This window comes from Megalobrama amblycephala, linkage group LG17, assembly GCF_018812025.1.
Source record: "Megalobrama amblycephala isolate DHTTF-2021 linkage group LG17, ASM1881202v1, whole genome shotgun sequence".
NCBI classification, from domain to species: domain Eukaryota; kingdom Metazoa; phylum Chordata; class Actinopteri; order Cypriniformes; family Xenocyprididae; genus Megalobrama; species Megalobrama amblycephala.
Genome location: NC_063060.1, coordinates 11,027,673 through 11,055,584, shown reverse-complemented (window position 1 = coordinate 11,055,584; position 27,912 = coordinate 11,027,673). Strand labels below are relative to the sequence as shown.

The 27,912-nt window shown below is 35.9% G+C and overlaps 1 protein-coding gene across 1 annotated transcript; it reads right to left on the bottom strand.

Annotated features, from left to right (window-relative positions):
- Positions 1–1,919: 1,919 nt before the first annotated feature.
- On the bottom strand, positions 1,920–27,147 carry lig1 (ligase I, DNA, ATP-dependent). The gene is given in 31 exon segments (XM_048163739.1): positions 1,920–2,192; positions 2,951–3,043; positions 3,189–3,332; positions 3,432–3,485; positions 5,013–5,165; positions 7,328–7,410; positions 7,734–7,878; positions 8,517–8,588; positions 8,865–8,975; positions 15,020–15,115; positions 15,253–15,368; positions 15,456–15,541; positions 17,760–17,859; positions 18,071–18,162; positions 18,411–18,487; positions 19,997–20,062; positions 20,064–20,164; positions 20,244–20,357; positions 20,519–20,577; positions 20,691–20,747; positions 21,330–21,425; positions 21,547–21,569; positions 21,571–21,612; positions 21,614–21,654; positions 21,815–21,950; positions 21,952–22,118; positions 22,203–22,337; positions 25,944–26,142; positions 26,241–26,412; positions 26,671–26,733; positions 26,968–27,147. Coding segments are annotated over 31 exon segments (2,985 nt in total). The 5' UTR covers positions 26,985–27,147; the 3' UTR covers positions 1,920–2,117.
- Positions 27,148–27,912: the final 765 nt, after the last annotated feature.

Sequence of the window (27,912 nt, the reverse complement as noted above, 5' to 3'; positions counted from 1 at the left end):
TTTCAAGCTTCAATAAGTAGGCCTACACATAAAATTATCATAAAAGCGGCCCATATGACTCGCATGCTATATTCCTTTCAGAAGTCATGCAACGGTGTATAATGTACATTTGTGCGAGCAACTAAACTCAAATTTAAAGGGATAGTTCTTCTTCACCGCTCCGATCCTGAAAGAATATTTATTCTACAAAACATATATTTTGAAGACCATTTTTAAAAATTTGGATACACTGCTCGAACGAGTAAAAAATGTCTTTAAAGGGTTAGTTAGCTCAGAAAGCTACTAAAGACAAATTTAAAACAGTTCATGGGACTACAGTGGTGTTATAAAGCGACGAGAATACTTTCAAAAAACAAAATAACAACTTTGTTCAACAATATCTAGTGATGGGCGATTTCAAAACACTGCTTCATGAAGCTTCGAAGCTTTACGAATCTTTTGTTTCAAATCAGTGGTTCAGAGCGTGTATCAAATTGCCAAATTCACGTGATTTCAATAAATGATGGTGCGTTAAAGTCATGTCGGAAAGATCATATTTACGAGCAGAACTGACATGAACGCCACCACAATGTCGTAAATACCAGTGGGAAGCTCGTAATTTTCTTTAAGCTCCGATCTGTACGAGTTGGGAGCGTCAGTCAGAAACATGGTGAAATACCACAATATTACAGTATTTATCAGTGACATTGTCAGGCTTTTCTATTTACAACAAAGTAAGCTGATTCCCAGCAAAAAATACGATAGCATCACAATATAAAAATGTAATATGCAACAATAAAGTTTACAATAGCTTCATAAATTAATTAAAAAACAAAAAAGCAACATACAACTACTACATTATTTGCTCTACATTTTCTAGAAGCAGAAGTGTTGTTATTTTGTGTAATTAATTTAGTTTTAAAATAATTAATTTATCTTGCTGGCAATGGAGGCCACACTGAACCATCGGATTTTATCAAAAATATCTTAATTTGTGTTCCAAAGATGAACGAAGGTCTTACGGGTGTGGAACGACATGAGGATGAGTAATTAATGACATTTTTTTAAAATTCACATATTACTCTACAGTGTTGGTTTTAGTTAGTTTAATTATAGATAAATAATAATAAAAAAACATTACCCTCAGTAAACATATTGCATAGTAATGGTAGTATGCCATTCCGAGCACAGCCTGTGTATACATTAACTTGACTAGATCAGTTCAGTTCTTAGATTCCAGTTAATAAAAAAACCATGCGGTTATAACACGGACCCTTACTAATAAACAGCACAGTCATTTAGCCAAATGCTTCAAGGCTTTTAAAATCAATGTTCTTATCTGCAATCCAAACCAAGCAAGTACATTCAGCTCATGGGCTATTTTAATGAGCCTTAGCGGATGAATTATTAATACTGTATTAATTTCACATTAATTAAACTTGTATTAATTCATTGTAATTCCTTTCTCAAAGACTTCCACAGATGGATGAAGCCTCTCCTATGCGCACTCTCTATTGCAAAACTGTCACAGCAACACTTAAAAATTCTCTTTACAGTCTTAACTTTGACAGAAGCACAGTGTCAAAACCTGCTTGGCTCATTTCAGAGAGGGTGAGCAAATAGTGAGGAAAAGAAAAGGGAATTCTTTGAAGGAAGCCATGAGAGTACAAAAGCGAGTGATGGAACCAAAGTGCTGGATAATTTAATTTTCCATCTTTGGTCACTGACAATAGTAGTATTGCTCAATTCATTGGAAACCCACTATGCAAAAGACACACACACACACACTTAAAACAGAATATTAAACTGGCATCTGTAAGCTGATAAATGTGTGAAACTAAACCACGAACACATGGGATTGCATGTAAAATACACAAAACAAACATACAAGAGAAAAAACATTCACAAAAACCATGGTGACAAAGACCCAAGGCAAACAGTTAGTGAAAAGCAAGTGTTTATTTTCGCTCTGTATAATTGAAAGAGTATTTACATTTTCATTTCCATTTTTCATTAAGTCTCACAATATCACAGCATTAAAATTCAGCACGTTATTATGCAACAGAATATTGAAAAACGCTCCATCGCCCAATAGGAATAAGAGTAGCTGACAACAGGAGCCAATCAAACCGCAGAGATCAATAGTAATCCTCCAGATCTGGTTTCTCACCCTGATTTTGAATCTGCTGCTGCTTCTTGTAGAGATCAGCAATCTAAGAGAGAGAAAGAGAGAGACTGATGCAGGAGATCAGAACAGTTCATTTTGAGAGGGTGTGTTTGTGTGCGCCTGTGTGTTTCCAACTGTCGGGAGACAGGAATAAAAGAAAACCGAAATAAATGAACTGTGAAAATGAGAGGGGAAAGGAAAGAAAGACAGTGTGGCGCGTAAAAAGATGGATTTCCTTTAACGGATCCACTTCACTTGCTCCACTAAATCACGATGTCACGACGCTCCGAACTATGCCAATGTCATCACGTTTGACTTTCAAGGGAAAAAACTACTTTAAAATCTCACTCTTCCCACCATATTTGCCATACACACATGTATAGTGTCATATCCTGTGTTTTCCATACATTATGCATTTATGACATTTGCCTTTGAAAGAAAGGTCTCATGTGGGGTAATTATGTGAGTCGACTCCTACGTTTGTGAATTTCAGTGAGGTCTGAGACAACGAGTGAAACTGTTAGTGTGCTTTTTCTACTTTAATACATTTTAAATTACAAATCATATATTTATTTATAGATTAATTACTTTATATATTATTTATACATTTTATAAACATTTATTTATAAATTATTTTAATTTCATTTAAGTCATCTTTGATTGACATTTTTTAACTTTTTGGACCCCAATGTCTTCCATGTGACTCCAAGTCATTTCCTCCACAGCTCTATACGTATTAACTGAATGCGTAATGTTTGCACTTGTGTGCCTTGCTCCACGTTTTTCCTGCATTTCGTATGTTACCTGTGACCCTGTGGTGGCATCCTCTGGTTTTTTGTCATCTCTAATCCTCAGGAATCGTGGGAAACGGAGTGAAATGCCTTTCTCTGGGTCCACCTGATGGCCAAGGAGAGAATCACACCATAAAAACAAAAACTTAAGCACAATAAAGTAAGATCTGGCACCAAGATCTGAACAATGAAAACATCAGTCACTAAAAATCACTGATTCAGCATCATGATTCACATGTGCGTGTACTGACCAATCCCATTGCTGCCTTGTAGATTGGAGACAGTGAAAGATCAGCGCATTTCACCTCCCACACTTGCACTGCCTCTAGCCAGACATCCGGCTCTGCTGATTGGTCCACACGATAATACGGGCGTGGTTTAGGTAAAATGTGCTCCTGAGGTAGATTGCACATAGAGATTTTATACAGTAAAGTACTCACAAATATATGGACACATACAATACATGGGAAAAAAAAGTGTAAACACTGATGTACCTTTAAGAAATTGTAATGCTGCTCCAGATCTTCATCTTTGAAGCCTGTTCCAATCTGAGAAAAGCAACACACAGATTATTTATTTATTTGTATATTTAATGGTGGTTGAATAATTAATTATGAGGCCAGTAGGGTTTTTTTTAACAGAACTTTTAATACTTTTAAATAACAAGGACACAATAAATTGTAAAAGTACTGGTTCTTTGGTACTAAGTCGATAATAAAATGTTTAAAAATGTGACAATACCAGCTAGTGTTGACAAAAGTACCGGTACTTCGGTACCAAGTCGAAATTTTGAAAATGTGACGATACCAGCACTTCTGTAGTACCGGGAGTACCGAGTATCCGGGTATATTCGGTACCCACTGATAGGGCTGTGCCAGTATTTTACATGAATATGACACGAGTGAAGCTCAAAGCTTTGTTTACAGAAGAAATAAGCTTATAGGTTAGCAATTAAATGTGACATCACAGCCATGGAAACATTTTGGTTCATGCAGAATGAGAGAGGTACATGAGTCCATACATTTAAGGTTTGTCGGCTTTGAAGATAAAACTAACTCTTCAGACCTTTCACAAGTGTCAGTTGCTTGTAACATCAGGAGATAACATGAAGGTATTATTAAAGAGAAATGGTCTCTTTCCTGCTCGTGTCCCACATCCCTCTCAAAGCGCAGAGCGGCTATATGATGCGTCTTTGTGTGGAAATGAAAAACAAATGTTTTTTAGAATAATACTTAACTTTCTTATTATTTAGGTTACCATTATTTACTGATATTTATTTAATAGTTTTACAGGCTGTAGTGTTGTTTCACTGATGGAATAGCTAAAATAAACACGCACGTCTGTTTCAAAATGGATGTTTGAGCATTTGTTTAAGCCTATTTATTTTTTTTATATTTCAACATTTTTTTCATTGAGGTGTATAAAATATATATATATATATATATATATATATATATATATATATATATATATATATATATATATATACACACACACACACACTTCAAGTATTTATATGTATGATTACCATCATATTTAATGTTTTTAAAAATAGACTAGTTAAATAAAATAGTAAAATAGTTCCAACAGATTTTCCTGTGGTATTGAAATTGGTACAGAGAACCGTAAAATTTTACTGGTATTGGTACTGACTACTGGAATTTTGGCACCGTGACAACATTAACACCAGCATTTCCCCCAAGCATTTGAGCGCTGTTAAGTGGATTCTTAAACACTTAAACACCTCCGATTGGCCATTGTTTTCACACGCTCAACAGATATGTCTGTGATTGGCTACAACGATCAACACTCAAAAACAGGTTGTAAACAGATATCCGTGACGCTCTTCACCGAGCCTTTACACAGGTGTGTTTGAAAGCAGGCGCCTATCAGCGGATTCACTGATATATTTATGAATTATTAAAACTCAATAAAACTTCCATGAATGTTGACATATATGCGATTAATTCAATTAATTAAATCTGCATATGATGCAATTACTTCAATTAAAATCTTTAATTGATTTACAGCCCTAGTTTTCTCTCTCACACTAATGCACACAGACACACACACACCTTGCAGACAGACTGGAACTCCTCATTCTCCTCATCGTAACAGGCCAGTAGAAACCCTCCATAGCTGCCTGCTCTCTTCCCCTTCCCCAGATAAGCACCAATCACGCACAGATCCACTGTGTCTCCAACACCCTCCAGATAGTCCTTCTTCAGCTGTAGAAACAGACCATTAGAAACAATATAACAGACAAGCAAATGGCAGTTCTGACAGCAGTATAAATATGAATAAATTGCCTAACTACACTGCAGGAAAACATTTTATCTGTAACTTTGTCTCGTTTTGCAGTACAAAAACTAAACAATCATTAAAACATGATAAATGTACCCAAGAGGCAACACGGCTCAAAATTGTCATCACTCTCCTTCATGTCATTTCAAACTTGTATGATTTCCATTCTTCTATGGAACTCAAAAGGAGATGTTTGGCAGAATGACAGCCTCAGTCACCAATCACTTTCACCACTGTTTTTGTACAATAAATATGAATGTAGACTTAAGCTGAACATTTTGTGTTCCGCTGAAGAAAGAAAGTCACACAAGTTTGAAACATAAGGGCTGTGTCAAACCTCCCCTCATGGTAGAGACCATGAATTCAGTTTTAAGAAACAAAAACAAAAATATGGGTAAATTAAATTCCTGTGAGACTTGGAAGTTTTAAAGAGGAAGGTTCATTATTCAGTAAGGATGAATTAAATATTCTGGGATTTGAATTAACGCTGTTCTTTTAAACTTTCTATTCATCAAAGAATCATAAAAAAATGGCTGCTGATAATGCAGCTTTGCCATCACAGCAATAAATTACATTTTAAAATATAATAAAAATACACAGAAAATGAAAATTTGTGAAAATGAATTTGTAATTTTATATAGTGACACTTCAAATACTTTGTACTGTTTAATTTTACGTAACCATGTAGTACCTTTTTGATCCCAATGAATGTAATACTTTACAAATGGTACTTTATCTCATTTGATTATTTTCTTTTTCATCTGGATTTTGATGGATGCAGAACAAAAGTCTGGTATCAGTGCAAGACAACAGCTTCACATTAGATAAAACTCACTAAAAACCAGTAATACATTATGAATTTGATTGGATGAGATACATTTGTAGTAAAATAGCCAATATACAGCACAAACATCTGTGAGTAGACATTAGCTAAATTCTGTATTAATGAGCCAAGTTGCTTGGCAACCATAAACAACCTATAGTTAAAAAAAAACAAAAAACTAAAGCACTCCCATATAATGCATAAAACAGTCTAAACTAGAAGAAAAATACAAATTTCTGCTTTTTTAATCTTTAAACCTCACCACAGATATATCACATTATATAAGGTATAGCAGAATCTCTACCGGTCGTCTCATTTCTACTGTCAGAGTATATATTCCATCATACCACTCAGCCTTAATGTCAGGATACGGACACAGAACAAGAGAAAAGTTTAATGGGGTGGAAATTACACTTTAATGACTTGCACCTTCCTTCTGACTTTGAATACTTGTCTGGGTTTTATTTTTTAAACAAGTCTTGATGTGTGTCTGAGTTAAAAAAAATAAAAATAAAAAATAAAAAAATCTCCTTTTGTTCCTGCAATCTGACTTTATGAAGTAAACTTTTCAAGAGGACCTATTATGCTTTTTACATTTTTAACCTTCTTGTTGCTGTTTGAGTGTGAAAAATTTCTGCAAAATTACACAGCAAAGAGTCCAAGTTATTCTCTATATCAGTAAGCAGTACCGTTTCTTAACTCTCTGAAAAGCCTCATTTGTAGTCTTGAGTTTTCTTCCGGAAACATACACCTCAAAATATCCCTAGTTTAAATAATTCCCACCAAAATCATATGCAAAAAAAAAAAAAAAAAAAAAAAAAAAAAAGGACAAGGCCTGGTTGAGTTGCATGAGTAGTGTGTTGAAACTCTGAGGTTATGAGGTTATGGTAAGGGGTGTGAAATTTCTGAATTTTCAAAGCAAATGACCAATCACAACCTGCTGGTCTAGCCAACCAAACAAAGCACATTGCGCTCTTAAGAAGAAGGGTCTGTAGAAACTGCAACTAAACAGAGCACTACTGACAGACTGGGAGGAAAGATGCTGCAACAATGTAAAATGTGTTTTTTTTTTTTTTTTTAAAAACCAAGCATGAAAACCTATTCTAGTAGATCTTAACACCAAAACCAAGACTTTGTAAAATGGCATAATATGGCCTCTTTAAAACATGAATATGATAAAAGAAAAAAAGTTTATTTATTTTTTCAAAAGTGTATTTTCACTATGAACTTTTGCGAACATTGAGAAATTGTGGTGTGCAATACCTTGAGCCAGTTGTGGGATCGTTTGGCAATTTCATAAGTTGCATGTTTTTCCAATGTTTTCACCATTAGACCCTCACAAGAATCTGCAAAACATTAAAGACATTGAAAAACTCCTTAAATAGAGATTAATTAGCCAATTATGAATTCAATATTACTATTATTGATTATTAAATGATTGAGTAACACCTAATAGTGAGCAATCCAACTCCATCTAAATGTCAGTTATTAACTGGTTTTGATTTAGGACCCACATTTAAAATTGGCAACCCAAAGCAATCCCAAAAATCGTTTATGATAAAGTACAAATACAATATGTCCCAAAAATAAATGCAATAATATTTAAACATTAAAAAGTATAAATATTATCATGAACCAATATTAAAATCAGTTGATCTTATTGACATACCTCGTACAGACTGCTCCAGGAACTCAGCGATCGCTTCCGTGTTGTCAGCATCCAGGGATCGAGCAAAAACAAACTCTCCTTCTTTCTCCTCAAAACTCTCCCGTAACAGAGCCCTGCGTTTGCTTAGAGGCTCTCGCACCAAAGACTGCAAGACAGACACATTATTCACTAAAATAACACACAATACATGTAAAAAGTGAGATTTCATACAAATGCAAAATAGTGTTGTCAAAAGTATCGACTTCGGTACCTATCGGTACTGAAATTTTAAAAACGTGACGCTTTGAGCGCTGTTGAGCGGATTCATAAACATCTCTGATTGGCCATTGTGTTGACGCGCTCATCGGAAATGCCTGTGATTGGCTACAATGATCAACGCGTGGGAGCATTTTGAAAGCACACGGAAGTTTTTGAATTTGAAAGCGTTTTGAAAGTGGGAGCGCGAGCGATTGAAAGCAGGCGTCTAACAGTGGACCGATCCGCGATAGACGCCTGCTTTCAAACGCTCCCGTGTGTATCTGTGTAAGCGCTTAGTGAAGAGATTAATTGATGACTATTTACAACGTTTTTACAGCATTGATCATTGAAGCCTATCACAGACATATCCGATGAGCCGTGAAAACAACGGCCAATCGGAGATGTTTACGAATCCAATCAACAGAGCTCAAAGTGTCACGTTTTTAAAATTTCAGTACCGACTAGGTACCGAAGTCGGTACTTTTGACAACACTAATGCAAAATTATTTAAATGTCACTGGCTATAAGCTGTTATCATGGACTTACCTCTCCGTTGAGGTACAGCAGGTCAAAGGCGTAGACGCATACCTGAACCTTGATCTCGGATGCATCAACATCCTGAAATACACACACACAAAGTTTTTAACATGGGAATAATGGTTAATCAACATCAAGATTTTACTTTCTTTTTATGTATTTTTCATACAAGGCCACAAATGCATAATCATTAAACAATAAGCAAAAAGCAATTTAAATTGCATGTCACATTGCAGGAACTGTCAACAAAAGCTACCAGAATATTTCTGTCTCTCATTTTAACCATTCAATTATGCATCTTTTTTCCATTATTCAGTTGTTTCTCTGTTCAAATCTCTCTTCTTTTGCTCCTCCCACCTTCCTCTTCCTTGTGGTGAGGACCTGAAACGGCTGGATCTGTTTCTTTTCTCTGTCCCAGGCCACCGCCTCTGAATCCAGAACACAGGAGCGAACGTTCTCTTTTTTCACCTGCGAGAGAGAGGTGAGGACGACAGTTATTAAATCTACCATCAACACCCAAATAAACTGGATCATCGACGCCGAGCAAAGCCTCACCCCACAGACATGCCCCTCACAGCCATAACATCTTAAAATTACTTGTTTATAAGGTCACCTGAGCTTTAAACACTACCACTTCACAAATGCATAACACATCGAACCCTCAGGCTGTGTGACATTTACAATTCAATAGATGTTACAAGTGCATATTGAGTTTGTGAGAGCTGTAGCAGAATGTATGGGGCTGGTTTGTAAATGTTTGTAATCCTCTCACACAACTGACTGCATTCACACAGTCAGTATTTAGGACTGACAACAGAATTTAATAGGTGTCACAGTTCATACAGCAGCTTACAGGAGCAGCTTGAATACAGTATGTATAAATGAATAACTGAAGTCAAGCCAGCTTAAAAAAAACTCTTAGTTTTCAAAAATATCTTAAAGATTTAGTGAAAATGAAAATTCTGCCATTAATCACTCACCCTCATGTCGTTCCACACCCATAAGACCTTCATTCATCTTTGGAACACCAATTAAGATATTTTTGATAAAATCCGTTGGCTCAGTGAGGCCTCCATTGCCAGCAAGATAATTAATGCCCAGAAAAGGTACTAAAGACATATTTAAAACAGTTCATGTGAGTACAATGGTTCAACCAATACTTTTTTTGCACCAAAAAAAACCAAAATAACGACTTTATTCAACAATATCTAGTGATGGGTGATTTCAAAACACTGCTTCATGAAGCTTTGAAGCTTTACAAATCTTTTGTTTTGAATCAGTGAAAAACACTTAAGACTTAAAGCCTTGTTTACTGAAATCACGTGACTTTGGCCACTGAACCACTGATTCGCAACAAAAGATTCATAAAGCTTCGAAGCTTAGGGCTGTCGCGATAACCGCAAAATTGTAATACCGCGCTACTGACGAGCCAACCGCAGAGGACTGCAAAAACTGCAGCAAACGCGATATTTGCATGTTTTCTATTTTTTGAAAGGTTCTCATTTTACACTTCATGCATGAAACTAAATATTCTAAATATTAAATAAGTTAATAATGATAGCATAATGTGTACAATGGTTATTTGTACAGAGGCTCTGTAGATTTTCACTAAACAAGCCTAAACAGACAGTGAATGTGAGAGAGATCGACTGAGCGCATGCGATTACCTGCGTCTGTCCTTCAGGCCGAGACATATGTTTGTGAAAAAAGGTTGTCGTGTCCAAGGACAGTGAAATCTCTGCCTTAGCGTCAACGTACTGGTCAGCTGAGCCTTATAAAGTGGTGCTCAAAGTTAAATGATTTCAACAGTTTGTTTCATTACATCTCTCTTTGAATGAATCAGCGTTTTTGAGCGTGTAGTTGAATGAACAGTTTAAAGAATCAAAGACAGTCCCTTGTCGCCACCTTGTGGAGCAACAGTGTACCTGCTCTGACTGACAGCCTGTCTGGAATGCGCAGAGATTAGTAGTTCTGCTTATACTCGTGAAATATAACAATATATAACATATAACGATAGCTGTACGATCTTATTGTCAGGTTTATGTTCTGTTATGTAGACCCTTATTTATTTTGACATTCTCTTCTGTTTACTTTACTTCCTGTTTCAACGCTTTATTTAATTTTGTTATTGAATATCCTCGTTACATACACACACACACACACACACACACAGCGGTAATACCGCATATCGCGCTATTGAGCCACTCAAAAATACCACAAAAGGAAATTCCTTAAACGCGACAGCCCTATCGAAGCTTCATGACGCAGTGTTTTGAAATCGCCAGATATTGTTGAATAAAGTCGTTATTTTGTTTTTTGGGTGCACAAAAAGTATTCTCGTCACTTCCTAAAATTAAGGTTGAACCACTGTAGTTACATGAACTGTTTTTAATATGTCTTTAGTAGCTTTCTGGGCATCTGAAAGCATTAATTATCTTGCTGGCAATGGAGGCCTCACTGAGCCATCGGATTTTATCAAAAATATCTTAATTTATGTTCCGAAGGTGAACGAAGGTCTTATGGGTGTGGAACGACATGAGGGTTAGCAATTAATGAAAGAAATTTCCTTTTTGGGTGAACTAACCCTTTAAGCTTAATATGTGCTGAAATAAGAATGTTCTTTAATAAACTTCATTATTATAATTACTTAAGTTCAATCAAGTGCTAGTTTGTACATATAAAATGTGTTTGTCATTTTTTTTTTCATAACCAAAAACGTAACCATATTTAGTACTCTAAAACATGACTGACAACGGTACTCTGTTGCTGAGAGAACATAATTTCCCGCAAGACATCTTGTTTATGACTCGGACTTATGACAGTTTCGATACTTGTACAATAATTTGATACTTGTACAATAATGAGATTTTGCACCGAATATCATACAACTGAGAAAAGCGAAGGCAGAGAGAGATATGGACACTGATAAGCAAAACAACAGCGTTTTCATTGATTTATCTGCGTGTGAGCTTGTGTCATTCATCAAATGCTTTCTTTGCTTTAGGGCTGTAATCCATTATTGCTTTCTTGTGAGGAGAACAGAGCAGGATGACAGAGGACAAATATCAGAGAGACTCGCAGAAACATAAAGAGAAAGAGAGAGTCTGTGAGAAAAACTCTTAACACCGTGTCCAAACCAGCTATCATCTAAACCATGTTAGTCCGAGTTTCTCCAAACATTTCGTCAGTTGCCTGGTTTTCCATTTCGGTCGCGTTACGTTGGGTACCTCAACCCACCATGAAATCTCTTTTGATTAAAATCCCTGAACTGCTGCATATTCAACATCATATGTCCTGACTGGCAGTGGTTTTCTCTTACAAAAGGCTGGAATACACTACAAGACTTTTGCCCACATTTTTGCCCCGATTCACAGTCCGGAGGAGTTGTAGTTAGTTGCCAAAAGTCAAAGCCAGTCTGCAGACACTGGTGAGTCAAAGTTGACAGATTCCACAGAAAACTGCATGAACATACAGTTTTAATTTTTTAATGCGTCTCCTAATAACGAGGTGCATGTTTCTGTGCGAGTTTGTGCTTGGAACGACTTAGAATAAGTCTGGTAGTGTGTGATCCTCAGTCATTTAATGTATTAATGTATCTCTTTACCCTTTACAATGTTAGCAAGTAAATGATACCTAGTGTTTTAAAATCTGTTCAGATATTAAAAGTCATGTAGTGCTCCCTTAAAGGGTTAGTTCACCCAAAAATGAAAATCCTGTCATCATTTTCTCACCCTCATGTAGTTCCACACCCATAAAGGCCCCAATATACCTCATGGCGAGTTCTTTTTAGTTTCTCGCTTAGGGTTAAAAACGAAGTTCGAAATATGTGACCAGCGATATACTGTTAGCAAACATCCAACATCACCCACACTGCTGAGAGCGGCATTTAGATGAATATGTAAATATATGCTGCACCAGCCTGCGCGCTTTCCTCTAAATAACAAAAACAACAAAATTGAAAAAAACAGCAAGCATTTTTTAAAGGTGCCCTAGATTCAAAAATTGAATTTACCTTGGCATAGTTAAATAACAAGAGTTCAGTACATGGAAAAGACATACAGTGAGTCTCAAACTCCATTGTTTCCTCCTTCTTATATAAATCTCATTTGTTTAAACGACCTCCGAAGAACAGGCGAATCTCAACATAACACCGACTGTTACGTAACAGTCGGGGTGTACGCCCCCAATATTTGCATAATGCCAGCCCATGTTCAAGGGATTACACAAGCCAGTATTAACGTCTGGAGCTGCACACAGCCGAATCTTCAGACTAGGTAAGCAAGAACAACAGCGAAAAATGGCAGATGGAGCAATAATAACTGACATAATCCATGATAGCATGATATTTTTACTGATATTTGTAAATTGTCTTTCAAAATGTTTCGTTAGCATGTTGCTAATGTACTGTTAAATGAGGTTAAAGTTACCATCGTTTCTTACTGTATTCACGGAGACAAGAGCCATCGCTATTTTCATTTTTTAAACACTTGCAGTCTGTATAATTCATAAACACAACTTCATTCTTTATAAATCTCTCCAACAGTTTAGCATTAGCCACGGAGGACAGCCTCAAATTCACTCAGAATAAAACTTTAACATCCAAATAAATACTTTACTCACATAATTCGAAGCATGCATACAGCATGCATGACGAACATCTTGTAAAGATCCATTTGAGGGTTATATTAGCTGTGTGAACTTTGTAAATGTGCTGTAATATAGTCGACAGCTCGTGTGGCAGGGAGCACGCAATTTAAGGGGGCGGCGCAGAGTGTAAATCAGTGCATTGTTAATGATGCCCCAAAATAAGAAGTTAAAAAAATTTATTAAAAAAAATCTATGGGGTATTTTGAGCTGAAACTTCACAGACACATTCAGGAGACACCTTAGACTTATATTACATCTTGTGAAAAAGCATTCTTGGGCACCTTTAAAATAAAGCATAAGAAAAGCATCTGATCATAGCAACGTGGATATGTTTGCATGAGCTCTGCAATTCAGCATTCTAGTAGGGCTGCACGATATTGGAAAACACTGACATTGCAGTCTAATCTTGTTTACACAAAATAAGCCTGCTCCCGAGCAGGTTTAAGCTTATAGACCTGTTGCTATGACAGCAAGTCCAGAATGAGCGTCGAAGAACCAAACAATACAAGATCATGCCAAATCGTCAATCAAATCCAGCTAACCGAGTTAGCAACGTACGAAGAATGGGCCCCTGATTCGCTTGCGTTTCCGTTTATGTTTGCTGATCAATGTTTAGATGTGAATAAAACCCTAAATTAAATCTGATCATCATATAAAGCAATCGTGTCGCTTTAGAAATTTTGGATTAAACCGCTCAATTCCTATGGATTAGTTTTACAATCTCTTTATGAACTTTTTTAAGCATCAAAGTGTCAGTTGCGTAGCTGTCAATGGAGGAACAGAAATCTCTCAGATTTCAGTGAAAATATCTTCATTTGTGATCTGAAGATGAATGAAAGTCTTACAGGTTTGGAACAACATGAGAGTGAGAAAATGATGACATTTTCTGATGATTGTTTTAATATTTATTTGGTAACACTTTACAATAAGATTCATTAGTTAAACATTAGTTAATGTATTAACTAACATGAACTAACCATGAGCAATACATTTGTTACTGTATTTACTAATCTTTGTTAATGTTATTTAATGAAAATACAGCTGTTCATTGTCTGTTCATGTTTGTTCACAGTGCATTAACCAATGTTAACAAGCTTTTAATAATGTATTAGGAAATGTTGAAATTAACATTAAAGATTAATAAAAGTTGTATACCTGCAGTTCATTGTTAGTTCATGTTAACTAGTATTAACTAATGAACCTTATTGTAAAGTGTCACCATTTATTTTATTTTATATTTTTATGACTTTATATTCAGTTTTTATTTTATTTTTAGTTTAAGTTTTAGTAACTTTGTTATGTGCTTTTATTAATGTTTTTGTCCAATTCCTAATATTTCTAATTAATTTTTACTGAATTAATTACTTAAATTTACATAATAAATTATTAAATGTTAATACTTAGAATTTAATACTTAAAAGTTTCCAAGGCAACATTTGTCTGTTTGTATAATATTTATATTTTATTTATTTTAAATGAATACAAAATGCATTTACTTTAATTTATATTTTATACAAAAATAACAACAACGAAATTAATCAACACCACAGATTCATTTTAAGCTTTGACAGCAAAATGTTTTATATAATATAAAAACATAACCAACATAACCACTTTCCCGGAGCCTCTAAGGCAAGATTTCTTTGCAAAAGCAATTAATTGGGCATCAGTGAGCATGTCACACTGAGGCTTAGGCCATCCAAGACTGCCAGTTTTGCCCTATGATGGAATCTTTTATTATCCCTGAAATTAAACAGCAAATTTGTGGCAAGAATTGCACAGTGTGCATCCGGCTTTAGACACAGAGACCTTCTTTTGCTTCCATCTGAAATGTATTTCTATCCTGCTGGTTGCATAAGTGTTACCTGTGGGATTCTTGAGATAATATCGGGGTATTTGCTTGTGTTGTCCTCTTGGTTTCGGCTAAAAACGCGCACCTCTCCGTTCTCAAGAATATGGATCTGGTAAATGCAAAGCAAAAAATAAATAAATAAATAAATAAAAAATTAACAATTCAATCAATGATATTGCAATGGAAACAAAGTCATTTCTAAGGCCGAGGCTCCACCTTGTGGAATAAGATTAAAATAACACACACCTGTGCTCTCTCTCCATCATATTTGTATTCGCAGGTGAAAGATGCCTCATCAAAACGTTTCATTACCTCACCGACCCCTTTAGTTGGGTGAGCTAACATGGGTCGCAGGGGCACACCTGTAAAACAGCACTGTTTAATATCATTCTAAACTACATTTTCTATTAGATGACGAGAGAACTGAGCAAACTGTGACTGGTCAGTACCTGGGGTGAGCTTGCAGTGATTTGGCAGTTCATCTATGCCCTCCTTCAGCAATACAGGTATGATTGCATCATAATTTGGCATCTCACTGAAAATGAAAAATATGAGTGAAAGCAATGAAAACATTATTTGTATGCATTGAGGTGAGATGCAGTAATTGCAACACCTGTCCAATTTTTTAAAATCAGACTTCCTGTAGGGTACAAATTATGCTAATTCTCATTAAATAGGCACTTGTTATGCAGCGGACACCTGTAGTCGTAATTGAAATATTGTTTGTAGTATATGGATAATTATCCCTCACAGCACCGGTTGGTGTTTGACAATCATTCTGTGCTTTACCTCATGCTAGCCAATAGTGCTGGACAAAAAAATGATTTGATATTTTCAGGCTTTTAACAGTATTCATTATATAAATCTCAATACAAATTACAAATAATGAAATTTGTACATATGAATATTCTATATTAGTTACCCAAACATTTTCAGAATAATGAACCAGACCGAAACATATCATTTGCTAATGAAATCTAAACAAATGAATCTATTAAAATAACTCATTTGAATTCAATGTTGTTTGGCCAATGTTAAAAAAGGATTTTATGATGCTGTAAATCAGGGCCATTCAACTGGCGGCCCACGGGCCAAATCCGGCCCGTCAATCATCTTCATCCGGCCCGAGGGCACCCCAACCCTCCCTCCTCCTCTTTTCCTGGCAGTGTGGCTAAATTTGGTTAGATAACATTACGTGGCCGCAGTGGCTCCTGCAGCTACACTGTTCTTACAATGCACGCTCCTCCGACTGACCTGAGAAACAATTTCCGTGCGAATATTTCAGTAGTTATTATGTGTGTCACATATTTCTGTCGACTGAACCAGTCATACCAATTATTCGTGAATTAATCATTCTTTTGTCTTGATACTTTTCCGTGAATTGGCCAAAAATCTGATCTGAAATGAATTTGATTCTTCTGATCACTCTGTCACTGAATCATCTGAAGTTGTTTCTTGATCAGTAACAACAAATAGTGCTGTTTTCATGTGTTTCACTAGTTTACTTTGAACTATGCAGCACGGCCCAGTGGATAACAGAACAAAAGCTTAAAGGAGCTGCATTTATTCCCGGTCCCGGATACCATTATTAAACAGCATTGTGACATCCAATAAGAAGCGTTTCAATTCAACTCATACCTCTCAGATAAAAACCACAAATCACTTGATGATTACACTAGTTTCACCAACTTTACAAACATTTACCATGAATGAACTGTAGTAATTTACCATGGTTTGTGGAAAAGTGGAATATTTATATTGAATACCATGTTATAGCAATTTATATTGCAATATATTTATTAGGTGGGTAGGGGAATATATAATTAATTTCTTTGTGAAGGTGTGTGTAGTTTTTACCCGTGTTTAGGCGTTTTGTAAAGGCCTATATAACATATTATAATATAATATCTTTTGACGGTGGTAGCGAGTAGCCAAGTATGGTTTTACCTGGTTACCAAGTCTCACTATCAGAATATTTTCATTTTAATCTATAATAAAATAAAACAAGACCCCACGCCCAGCCCACCTCAACTTTTTGAACTACTTGAATAGCCCTGCTGTAAACAACAATACCCAGGCTGTTGGCGCCCTCTGCAGGCATTTGTTATTATACATAATGCATGTAAGTTGATTGTTTATATTATTTATATTAAATTATGTAATAAAAAAAAAAAAAAAAAACATTTTACTTGCTTTTGATCCTTTATTTGAACCAATAATTATTGCCTCATTCTTATAATACATGCATTTTAAGTCATTGTAAAGGCTACTGTTCACTCTGTTTGTTTTACCACACAAATTATCCAATTAATTTTCAAAATAAACCAACCGATTGCCTAATTTCCAATATAAACATTAGGAGACAGCCCATTAGTTAAAACATTTCAAAATGCACCTCAAGACTTTTCCGGTCACATATTTTGTCATTGAAGATTTCTTAAAAACAGTTTTAAAATACCATTTCAAGAACCCAATATCATGTATTGTCTTGCGAGATAAGTGTATCGTCACATTATACATTTATAAAATACACTAAAAACTGTAAAATTGTGAAAAATTCTTTTTAATACATTTTAAAATGTAATTTATTTTGGTGATGGCAAAGCTAATGTTTCCGAAATAGAAATCTTGTAACATTACACTTTAACAAATGCATTTACTGTCACTTCTGATCTGTTTTTGATCAGGGTCTTGCTGAATTGAAGCATTTTTTTCTTTCAGAAAAATAAAAATAATTATATATACAGCCTCACCAGTATGTCTGTTTGAGGATCAGTGCTTTCTCCTCCAGCCACACTCTCCTGTTTTCCGTACTCATTCCTTTCCCTGCATCCAGCACAGCTGGTGGGAACTCTAAACCATCACAAGAAAAACATATTAGCCACATTTCAGCACTGCTAAACTAAATGGACACCTAATTAATATTAACATGTTTAAGTGTTATTCATTTTTTATTCATCACGACAGAGAGTAATCTAATTGCAAATGCCGGATGCCTGCAGGTTCTATCAATGTTCTGATAATGATGTGTGTTAATGCCAGTTTCATTAGGATCATTTTAAACCTTGGCCCGGGGGCGTCAGACACACAGCCTGACTGAGAGCGGCGAGAACGCTCTGCTCAGCCAATCCGATCCGCAGCTTCCCAGCCAATGACCTGTCAATCACACGAGCAACCAATCAAACTAACATATCTCATTTCGGCCATTAATATTCATATAAATCTGTCACCATACAGCAGTATAATCAAAGCCAGTGGCACATCATTTAGAATTAGGAAAAATCAACTGTCATAAATAAATTACATTCACTGTTACATAATTTTCTGGAATGTACTCAACATTTCTGCATGGTTGGTCAGATGAGAAATTTAAAAAGTTAAAAGTGAAAGGTGAAATGACGTACCGCACAATGTAACGGGCCTCAGAAAACCGACAGGCCACAAACAAGCCTTTAATAATGTCAATCTTCTTATTCATTGCCTGACAGAGAGAGGAAGTTGATTTACATTGAGAACAGAAAATAAACAGATATACATTAGATGGACAAAATTACACTACCGTTCAAATGTTTGGGGTCAATGTTTTTTTTTTTTTTTTTTTAAAGAAATGAATACATTTACTCAGTAGGGACACATTAAATTGGCCAAAAGTGACAGCAATTTTTATTTAAAATTAATGCTGTTCTTTTAAACTTTCTATTCATGGAAGAATCCTGAACAAAACGTATCATGATTTCCACAAAAATATTGAGCCGCACAACTGTTTTCAACATTTACATTAGGGACGTGCACAACAACTTATTTCATAAACCTTTAAACGGAAACCGACTAGTCTAAACCCTTATTCAAATCAAGTGAATCATAAATCAGCACGTTAAGGTAGACCTATTCTTCGTTACTAGGGCACCCACTTGCGTGTCCTGGTTTGAACGTGCTTCTGGTGTATGAAAAATATCTGTACACATGACTGGTGGGAAAAATCACAAGAAAAGCTTGACGTTTACTGACAACCACATTATTTAAGTGTATTCTCTTTGTTAGGATGTTGATATAGCAACTGTTCAAGTGTCAAGTAAGTTTCATTCATGTACTGCATTGTCCCTCATAACCGGTAGTTTAACAAGATGAAATGATTTTGTTTTCTGCTCCAGATATACTCTTTTCAAAATAATATATATAAATTTTAAAATGTAACATTAACACAACAATAATTTCAACATAGCCTTTGTAAAAAAATAAAGCAAAAGATTAAATGTGCAATAAAAAAGAAAAAGTAAACGACTAGAATTTCCAAGTCGATGAGCAGCAGCAGTAGGGCTGCACGATTAATCGCATGCTATTCTCACGCGCATTTCGTCAGTAAAGCCGGCTCCCTGATTACCGCTAAATCGCCATCACCTGCTTTCAAATGAAGCGGCATTTAATAGACAGAGCCGTAGGTCACTGAAAAGCCACGCAATATCGCGTTCATATCGCAGATGAATCGCCTGCGATAATGAACGCGATATTGCGTGGCTTGTCCGTGAACTACGGCTCCGTCTATTAAAAGGCGCTCCGTTTAAAAACAGGTGATGGCGATTTAGCGGTAATCAGGGAACCGGCTTTACTGACGAAATGCGCGTGAGAATAGCATGCGATTAATCGTGCAGCCCTAAGCAGCAGTATCATTTAATCGACTAATCGAAAACCTTCCGTATTTTATCATATTAAGAAATGTTTCTTGAAATCACATCATCATAGAATGATTAATGACCCCAAACATTTGGACAACACTATATATGGACACCCACTTCTAATTAGGTCTAAAAAGGTTTTGTATGTATAGTGTTTATATAGATTATATATAGAATATAATGAATGTGTTCCTGTAGCACAACTAAAGCATGATGCTAGGCTGCGAATACAAATCCCAGGGAATACATGTACTCATAAAAATACATATACCTTGAATACATTTTAATTGTTAACAGTTATTCTCATCTGTACTCACAGAGTTTCCACTCATGTTAGCAATCTCTTTCAGTTTGTTGAAAACACCCCCTGCTGTCAGACTGGCCTGGTGCAAACATCATTCTCTGGTTGCTGCGGGAACTCTCAGCAACCAATCCCAGGTCACCTTTCTCCTGAGCCTCCGCCTTGATTTTGTCCAACTGTCGCCCTAGTAACATAAGTCAACAGTACAAGGGTCAGGCAAAGAGAACGGTGAATGGCCTTAGGGAGAACACAAAAATATTTACCAGTTGCTTGAGCGACGGCTTTCATCAGGACAGTATCCCCGACGCCCAGCTCCAGACCCTGATACGCAGGGCCGAGCTGGTTCAGACACAGGTATACACAACATAACAGGTCATCTAAACAAACAACAGAGTATTGAACAGTGAAACAGACATTTCAAATGTATACTACATTCATCTGTTCATCTATTCATTACTTGGACAAAAAAAACAATCCCTGCCTTGCAAAAATAATTAATAACCTATTTAAACCCTATGAATCAATTACACACACTCACCTGGAGAGAGAAGAATTACAGAGCGCAAAAAGTTGGAAAGAGTTTCAATGTTTCTCAGCCTAAAAAAAGAAAGATTAAAATTTGACAGTTGTACACACTCATTTTCAAACTTGGATGCAAGAGAAAAACACCCACACATACAGTATATAGAGAATAATTCTACACTTCATACCTTCCTGAATCCTCTTCAATCTTTTCAAAGGTGCGAGCGACAGCCAAATATGGCACTCTGAGAAAGGGATAAAGAAAATATACAGTGAACTTCCAATAGAGAAAAATGCCAAACTTGATTGCCTCACAAAAAAAGTATTTTGCAATTGAATTAAGCTTTCTGTTAATGCTTTGGAAAAAAAACAAGTCTATAACTTCAGCTGATTAATCAATTAATTTTAACTTTCTTGATCTTTTAATGATGATATAGAGTGCTGCAGGGATGACATTTTTGTAAGCCAATCCAGAAGTTAGCATCACCCTGGTACGTTGTGTATAAACACAAGTGACAGTGAGCAGATGAGTTTCCTTGTTCGGTGTGAAGTTTAATGTCCTAGACAACCTTTGTAGTCCCATATAGCCACTTGTAAGCAACTGCCTTTTTAAGACACATAAAAGCTTAAAAGAATAAAAATCACAGGTGGGTATTACTGATGTATTTTTTGTAGAATAAAACCTCGAAAGTAACTTGTTAATCACAGACCATACTTCACTGATTTTGGGACGATGAAACTAAATGTGCAAAAATGTTACAGTAACTCAGGTTTTAGGGGTCATTCCTGCAGTACTCTGTTACATAGCTAATAAAAGCAGGTTATACTTTTGGCCCTTCTTCCAGCAGGCGTGGTCAATGGGATGGTACTGTGCTCTGGAGGGATCATACTGGCTCTGGACTGCAGAATCCACCCCCTTTTCACTGTCAAAAAAATAAAGCTCATTCAAATGGGGTCACACACAAAACAACTCTAAAACAATTATATTTTGCAAGTAAAATAATCCAAGTCGTTTTAACATTTGAATATTTTTGGATTTTCGACCTTTTCGTCTCTTTCTGTTCCAGCGATATCAGAGATTTCTCCATCTTTCTTTTTCTCTCCCGCATTTGCGCTCCTCTTTTTCCAGTTTTACAGCTGCCTTTCTGGGTGCTACAAGAGATTGAAAGTTAAATAAATAGTTCAACTAAAAATTTAAATGATCACCATTTACACGCCCTTAAAAATCATGTGGGTGAGTAAATGATGACAATGTTCATTTTGGGGTGAACTATACTTTTAATTAAAATAAGAATAGGAAAATAAGGCTTACCAAAAAAGCTGCTGATAGGTTTCTTTTTGGCCGATCCCCCCTCATCTTCTGTGCCTTTCTCTTTTTTCACTACTCTTTCAGGACTGTTATCTTCCTTCTTTTTCTTGTCTTCTATTTTTTCTTTCTTTGCATTCTTCTTCATTTATCTTTTTCTCCTGCTTTTTATCATTTTTATCCTTCTGTTTCATCTCATTTTTAGCACTGTCCACAACTTCACTCGTTTTTGCTTCATCCTCATCTTTCTGTTCATCCACTACAGTCTTTCCATCTGTGCTCTTCTCTTCCACCTCCATCATTTCGTTTTCTAAGTTGAAGAGAGAAAGAGAAGAATCAATGAGGAAAGTACTAAGAAAGGATATACTCTTGCACAGAGATCAGCTAATCTCACCTGTCTGCCCAGGTGAGGCCCCCACTCGTGCTCTCTTACTCTCCTGGCCTCCATCTACTTCCTTCCCTTCCTCCTCTTTCGTCCCCTCTCCATCGCTCCTGCTTTCCAGCTTCCTCTTGGGGAACTGCTTGCGGGCTAGAGAAAGTGAGAAGGACTTTAACTTTATAAAGCCTACTGTATCATATTTGATACATGAATTTCTAAGGCCTGAAAATGATCAACACAATCAAAACAATACATTTTAATTTCACCTTACTAAGACATATTATTGGAAGATATAGAGTGACAACTGATCTGTCATACGGTTATAAAAATCTCATTGATTTACATTACAAGCTATTAGAATAAAATAAAATAAAAAAGAATAAAAACATTAAGGTAATTGTGACTTTTTAATCTCACAATTGTAAGTTTATATCTCTGGGGGAAAATAATAATTCTGAGGGGGGAAAAAGTCAGAATTGCAAAATATAAATTCTGAGTTTAGATATAAAGCCAGAACTAAGAGATATACAATTAGAATTGCAAGAAATTATGTCAGAATTGTGAGATACAAACATGCAATTGCGAGGAAAAAAGTTAGAAATGAGAGAGAAAAATTCCTTAACCTTTTTTATTTGTTTTTTTATTCAGTGGCAGAAATAAGCTTCCATAAATAGTAGGGCTGCAACTAATGATTATTTTGATAATCGATTAGTTGGTTGATTATTTTTTCGATTAACTGGATTATCTTTTTTTTTAATTGACAAAAAACACAGTATTGCACATCCTACCCAATGTACTTCAAACAAATGTGCCAATGTAATGCTATGAAAACATACAGTGCTTAATTTATTATACTACCTGTTATAATAAAAGAGAGAACACAAATATTTTAGGAATTATCAAAAAGTTCGTAGTTTTTGTTATTTTTGGACCAAAATGTATTTTAGATGCTTCACAAACTTCTAACTAACCCACTGATGTCACATGGACTACTTTGATGATGTTTTTATTACCCTTCTGGACATGGACAGTATACCGTACATACATTTTCAATGGAGGGACAGAAAGCTCTCGGACTAAATCAAACAAATATCTTAAACTGTGTTCCGAAGATGAACGGAGGTCTTACGGGTTTGGAACGACATGAGGGTGAGTCATTAATGACATAATTTTCATTTTTGGGTGAACGAACCCTTTAACCAACAGGCAAGATAAATGTTCTGCAGGAACACACAAATTCACTCTGGACACAATCTCCTCTTACTGTCATTTCTTTATCCTATAAAAAGGCTATAAGAAACATCTTACATTTATATTCAATTACATGTTGTTAACCCTTTACAGTTACTACTCTCATAAAATACTTGACATGTTGACTTAAATCTGAATTTAACTTTAAACAGATATTTCAGCAAAATTAATATTTTTGTGCCAAATATTAATAGTCTCCCTCTCTCCGAGTTCCGTCTGTCTGACGCGGGTGTGAGCGCCGGTGCTCATTCAGTAAAGTTTGAAGTTTAACGAAGACTGTAAGGACGAGCCTTTATGCAAAATGGAAATACTCACGTGAATTTGTAAGATTTACAGATAAGGATATAGCCGTAAAATTAATGTTTTGCACTGAGGACGCACACGCATCTGTCAAAGCACCTGACAGGGCAAGCCATTATGCTAATGCATTAGCTTGAAGCTTAAAATAAATACTTCTTATGTTCTGGACAGCTTGGATCATGTACCTTTCCTGCAGCTGCGCACTCTGCTTCCTCCACTATTTTTAGATGCATTTTTGTCCATAGAAATGCGTTGTTCAGTGCTGTAATTTGACGGGACTGGCAGAAGTTTTCTATGCATGGTGGGCAGACTAACTAATTGATAATGAGAATTGTTGTCGATGATTTTCATTATTGATTATTATCGATAGTGTTGTCACGGTACCAAAATTCCAGTAGTCGGTACCGATACCATGAAAATTTTACGGTTCTCGGTACCAATTTCGGTACCACAGTAAAATCTATTGGAACTATTTTACTATTTTATATAGCCTATTTTAAAAACTTTAAATATGATTTGGAGTGTGTGTGTTTGTGTGTGTATATAGGCCTATAGGCTACCTCAATTAAATAAATTTTGAAATATAAAAAAATAAAAAATAAATAATTAAATGCTCAAACATCCATTGTGTACTGTTGAAAAAACCAGCATATGCTGGTAAGGTAGGTTTTGAAGCTGTATGCTGGTCAAATGCTGGTCCTAAACTGGTCCTGCTGGTCCATACTAGTCCTAAGCTGGTCCTGGACCAGCATAAACCAGCTCAAACCAGCATACCAGCTTCAAAACCTACTTTACCAGCAAATGCTCGTTTTTTCAACAGGGGTAACAGACGTGCGTGTTTATTTTAGCTATTCCGTCAGAGAAACAACACACTACAGCCTGTAAAACGATGAAATAAATATCGGTAAATAATGGTAACCTAAATAATAAGAAAGTTAAATATTATTTCAAAAAGCATTCGTTTTTTATTTCCACACAAAGACGCGTCATATATAGCCAAAGTCCCGTTATTACTTTGATATAGCCGCTTTGCGATTTGAGAGGGATGTGGGACACGAGCAAGATTTCTCTTTAATAATATCTTCGTTATCTCCTGATGTTACAAACAACTGACACTTATTGTAAAAGGTCTGAAGAGCGTGTTTTATCCTCCGCAGGGGCAAGACATTCAGGCTAGGTTTGATTTAGCGCTGCCAGAGAAAACGAAAGTAAAAATCACTGGTGTGTGAAACGCGCTATACAAATAAACTTATAAAGTCTAATAACAAGCACAAACTCTGTTAAATAGAAACTGACGTGCAAGCAAAAAGGTTTCTGTCCTACGGTGTTTTTTCTACTTTACCACAGTAAATAATGCGAATAGCCGAATGCGAACGAAAGAAACGTTATAATCCCCTGCGTGAGTGAAGATTTGGGAAAAGAAACAGATTCCATGTTCAGTGGAATAACTAATGGAATATTGTTAAATTCTCTGCTAATCAGGTGACCAGATCGCGATTCGGAAAACAGAATACGAAGCTTAAATGTATGGACTCACGCACCTCTCTTATTCGGCATTAACCAAAATGTTTCCATGGCTGCGATGTCACATTTAATTGCTAACCTATTATTTCTTCTGTAAACAAAGCTTTGTGCTTCACTCGTGTCATATTCAAGTAAATACTGGCACAGCCCTATCAGTGGGTACCGAATATACCCGGATTCTCGGTACTACCGGTACTACAGAAATGCGGGTATCGCCACATTTTCAAAATTTCAGTACAGACTTGGTACCGAAGTACCGGTACTTTTGACAACACTAATTATCGATTTTATCGAATAGTTGTTGCAGCCCTAATAAATAGCATCTGCACCAAATTGTATATTTGTTTTCACTTTGGGCGTCTGAATAACATTCAAAAAGTTTTTGCTTTTTTGTCCCCTGTGTGAGATCCATATTCTCACCATTTCATATTATATGGGACATAAAAGCCTTACGTTTCCAAAAACTTGCTTTTTAGATTTTCTTTTGTATTTTTTTTTTGTCTAAAAGGTTCAGTAAATGGTTTGAAAAAATAAATAAATAAATACATTTCTGACCACTGTTGGCCAATTCACATAAAAATGACTGCTAGAGCTGTTTTTTGGAGTATTAAGAAGAATTAAAGAAAGAACAAATGTTCAGTAGTACAAGAAGGAACATGAGAAGAGGACACTAATACAGACCAGTCTTGCGTTTGGGAATGCCTGACGGTGAAGTTGATGTTGGAGTTGCTGGAGTTCCTGGAGTGCCTGAGGAAGCAGGGGTTACCACGGCAACAGAGGCACTTGAAGTGACCGGAGTTTTTGGGGTTATGGGTGTTTTTGGGGTTATGGGAGTTTTTGGAGATACAGGAGTGGAGGCAGCCTTTGTAACATCAGAAATCTGTGTGTTTAGAGTAGAAACACATAGAAACAGAATCGGTAACAACAATACTGACATGTTCGCGTGGTTGATGGTCACGATGACTCAATAATTCTTACCTTCTCTGGCTTTGCTGTTTGAACTTCACTCTGTTTAGGCACCTGCTCTTTAACCACTGGCTGATCTTCATCATCACTGTCTATGATTACTCGACTGCGTTTATGAACCTTCTTTACAGGCGAATCACTTTCCTGAACGCCATTCTGAATTTTGAGGGGACTTTTCACAGGTCTGAGCAGCAAGATAAGACAAAAACATTATTAAACATTACTATGTACCATTTTAACATTACCTAACATTACTTGCTTACATATTATTTTTAGACTCCAACGGCATAGTACAGAATCAGCACAAATACAGTATAAACTTTTGTTGGCTGTGTAAACAACTGTTGGCAGCATTTTGACATTTCTACATTGTTAAATTAGAAAAAATAAACTTAATTTAGCATAATGTTTAATTTAGAAAACATTACTAAATGTTACTTACTCGGCCTTTACTTTGGCCTGTCCATCACTCTTCTCCTTGCCTTTCATTGGCTGAAAGAATGACCTGTGGGCGGGAAACAACGAGATCACGTATGAAATACAAATGAGCTCACTAAAGTTGATACTGTACGGTAAAATCTTCCATGCATTCTAAAAAAACAAAGCTTAAAGGAAAACCCGTAATGTCCCTGTGTAAAAAACGGTCTTGCGTCAGAATCAGACACTGTATTAGTTCGTTTAATTTTCTGTGGTCATCATCAACATGGATAAAAAGCCAAATAAAGCAGGACACACTCACGCTATGCTTCGCTGCATTGTTGAGGTCTTGCACTGCTGATACTGAGTAACTCCGGAATATATTTCTATTATATAATCGTGTTATTAAAATTTCTGAAGCATCGATATTTTCTTCCGCGCGCTTAACTCCGTATGATTCGGCGCCAAAGTGACGTCATTCCCACAGACAACAGAAACAACGGCGTTTATTTAGTACCAACAGCATTTTAGTGCCCCCTGTTGGATTGGAGTTATTGGATGCCTCCGTGATTTCCTAAGGAAAATTTACTTTGTGTTTACTAAATTCGGTTTATTTCATATACTCGTATTGCCACTGAAATAATCTAATATAGAGTTAGTCTGTTGCTAGCTCATTGTTTCCCAGCCTTTTTCTTCTTATGTTCCCCCACAACCCCATCAGTAGGCTACCTAAACATCAGCAAACTAGAAATGTCCACCCGAGTCCTGTTAAAAAAATATATAGTCAACATTTGAAGTGGATCAAAACCTTTAATCAAAGTTGTCCTACAACCTTCTTCTTAGGACAACTTATTTCTTAGGACAAATTTGATTAACTTTTTTGATCCACTTCAAATGTTGACTAGCCTACTGTATAGGTATAGTATATTTACTTGTGAATTAATGTTATTGTTTGTGAAATTCATTTATATTTATTACATTTGGCAGACATTTTTATCCAAAGCAACTTATTGTATTCAACATTAATTCTTGCTTTCTCTGGGAATCAAACCCATAACAACATTGCTATCGCCACACTCTGTTTGTGCCACAGGAAGACAGAAATTTAATTTATTTAAATACATTTATTTATTTTATTTTTTAATGAATTGTAATTTAATCTAATCACTATTATGTGTGTATTTGAAATGCACATACACACACATGTAGCCTATACAGAGATGTGAGAGATTTTCAGCGGTTTCTGAGAGAAAGAGGGTTTTTAGAT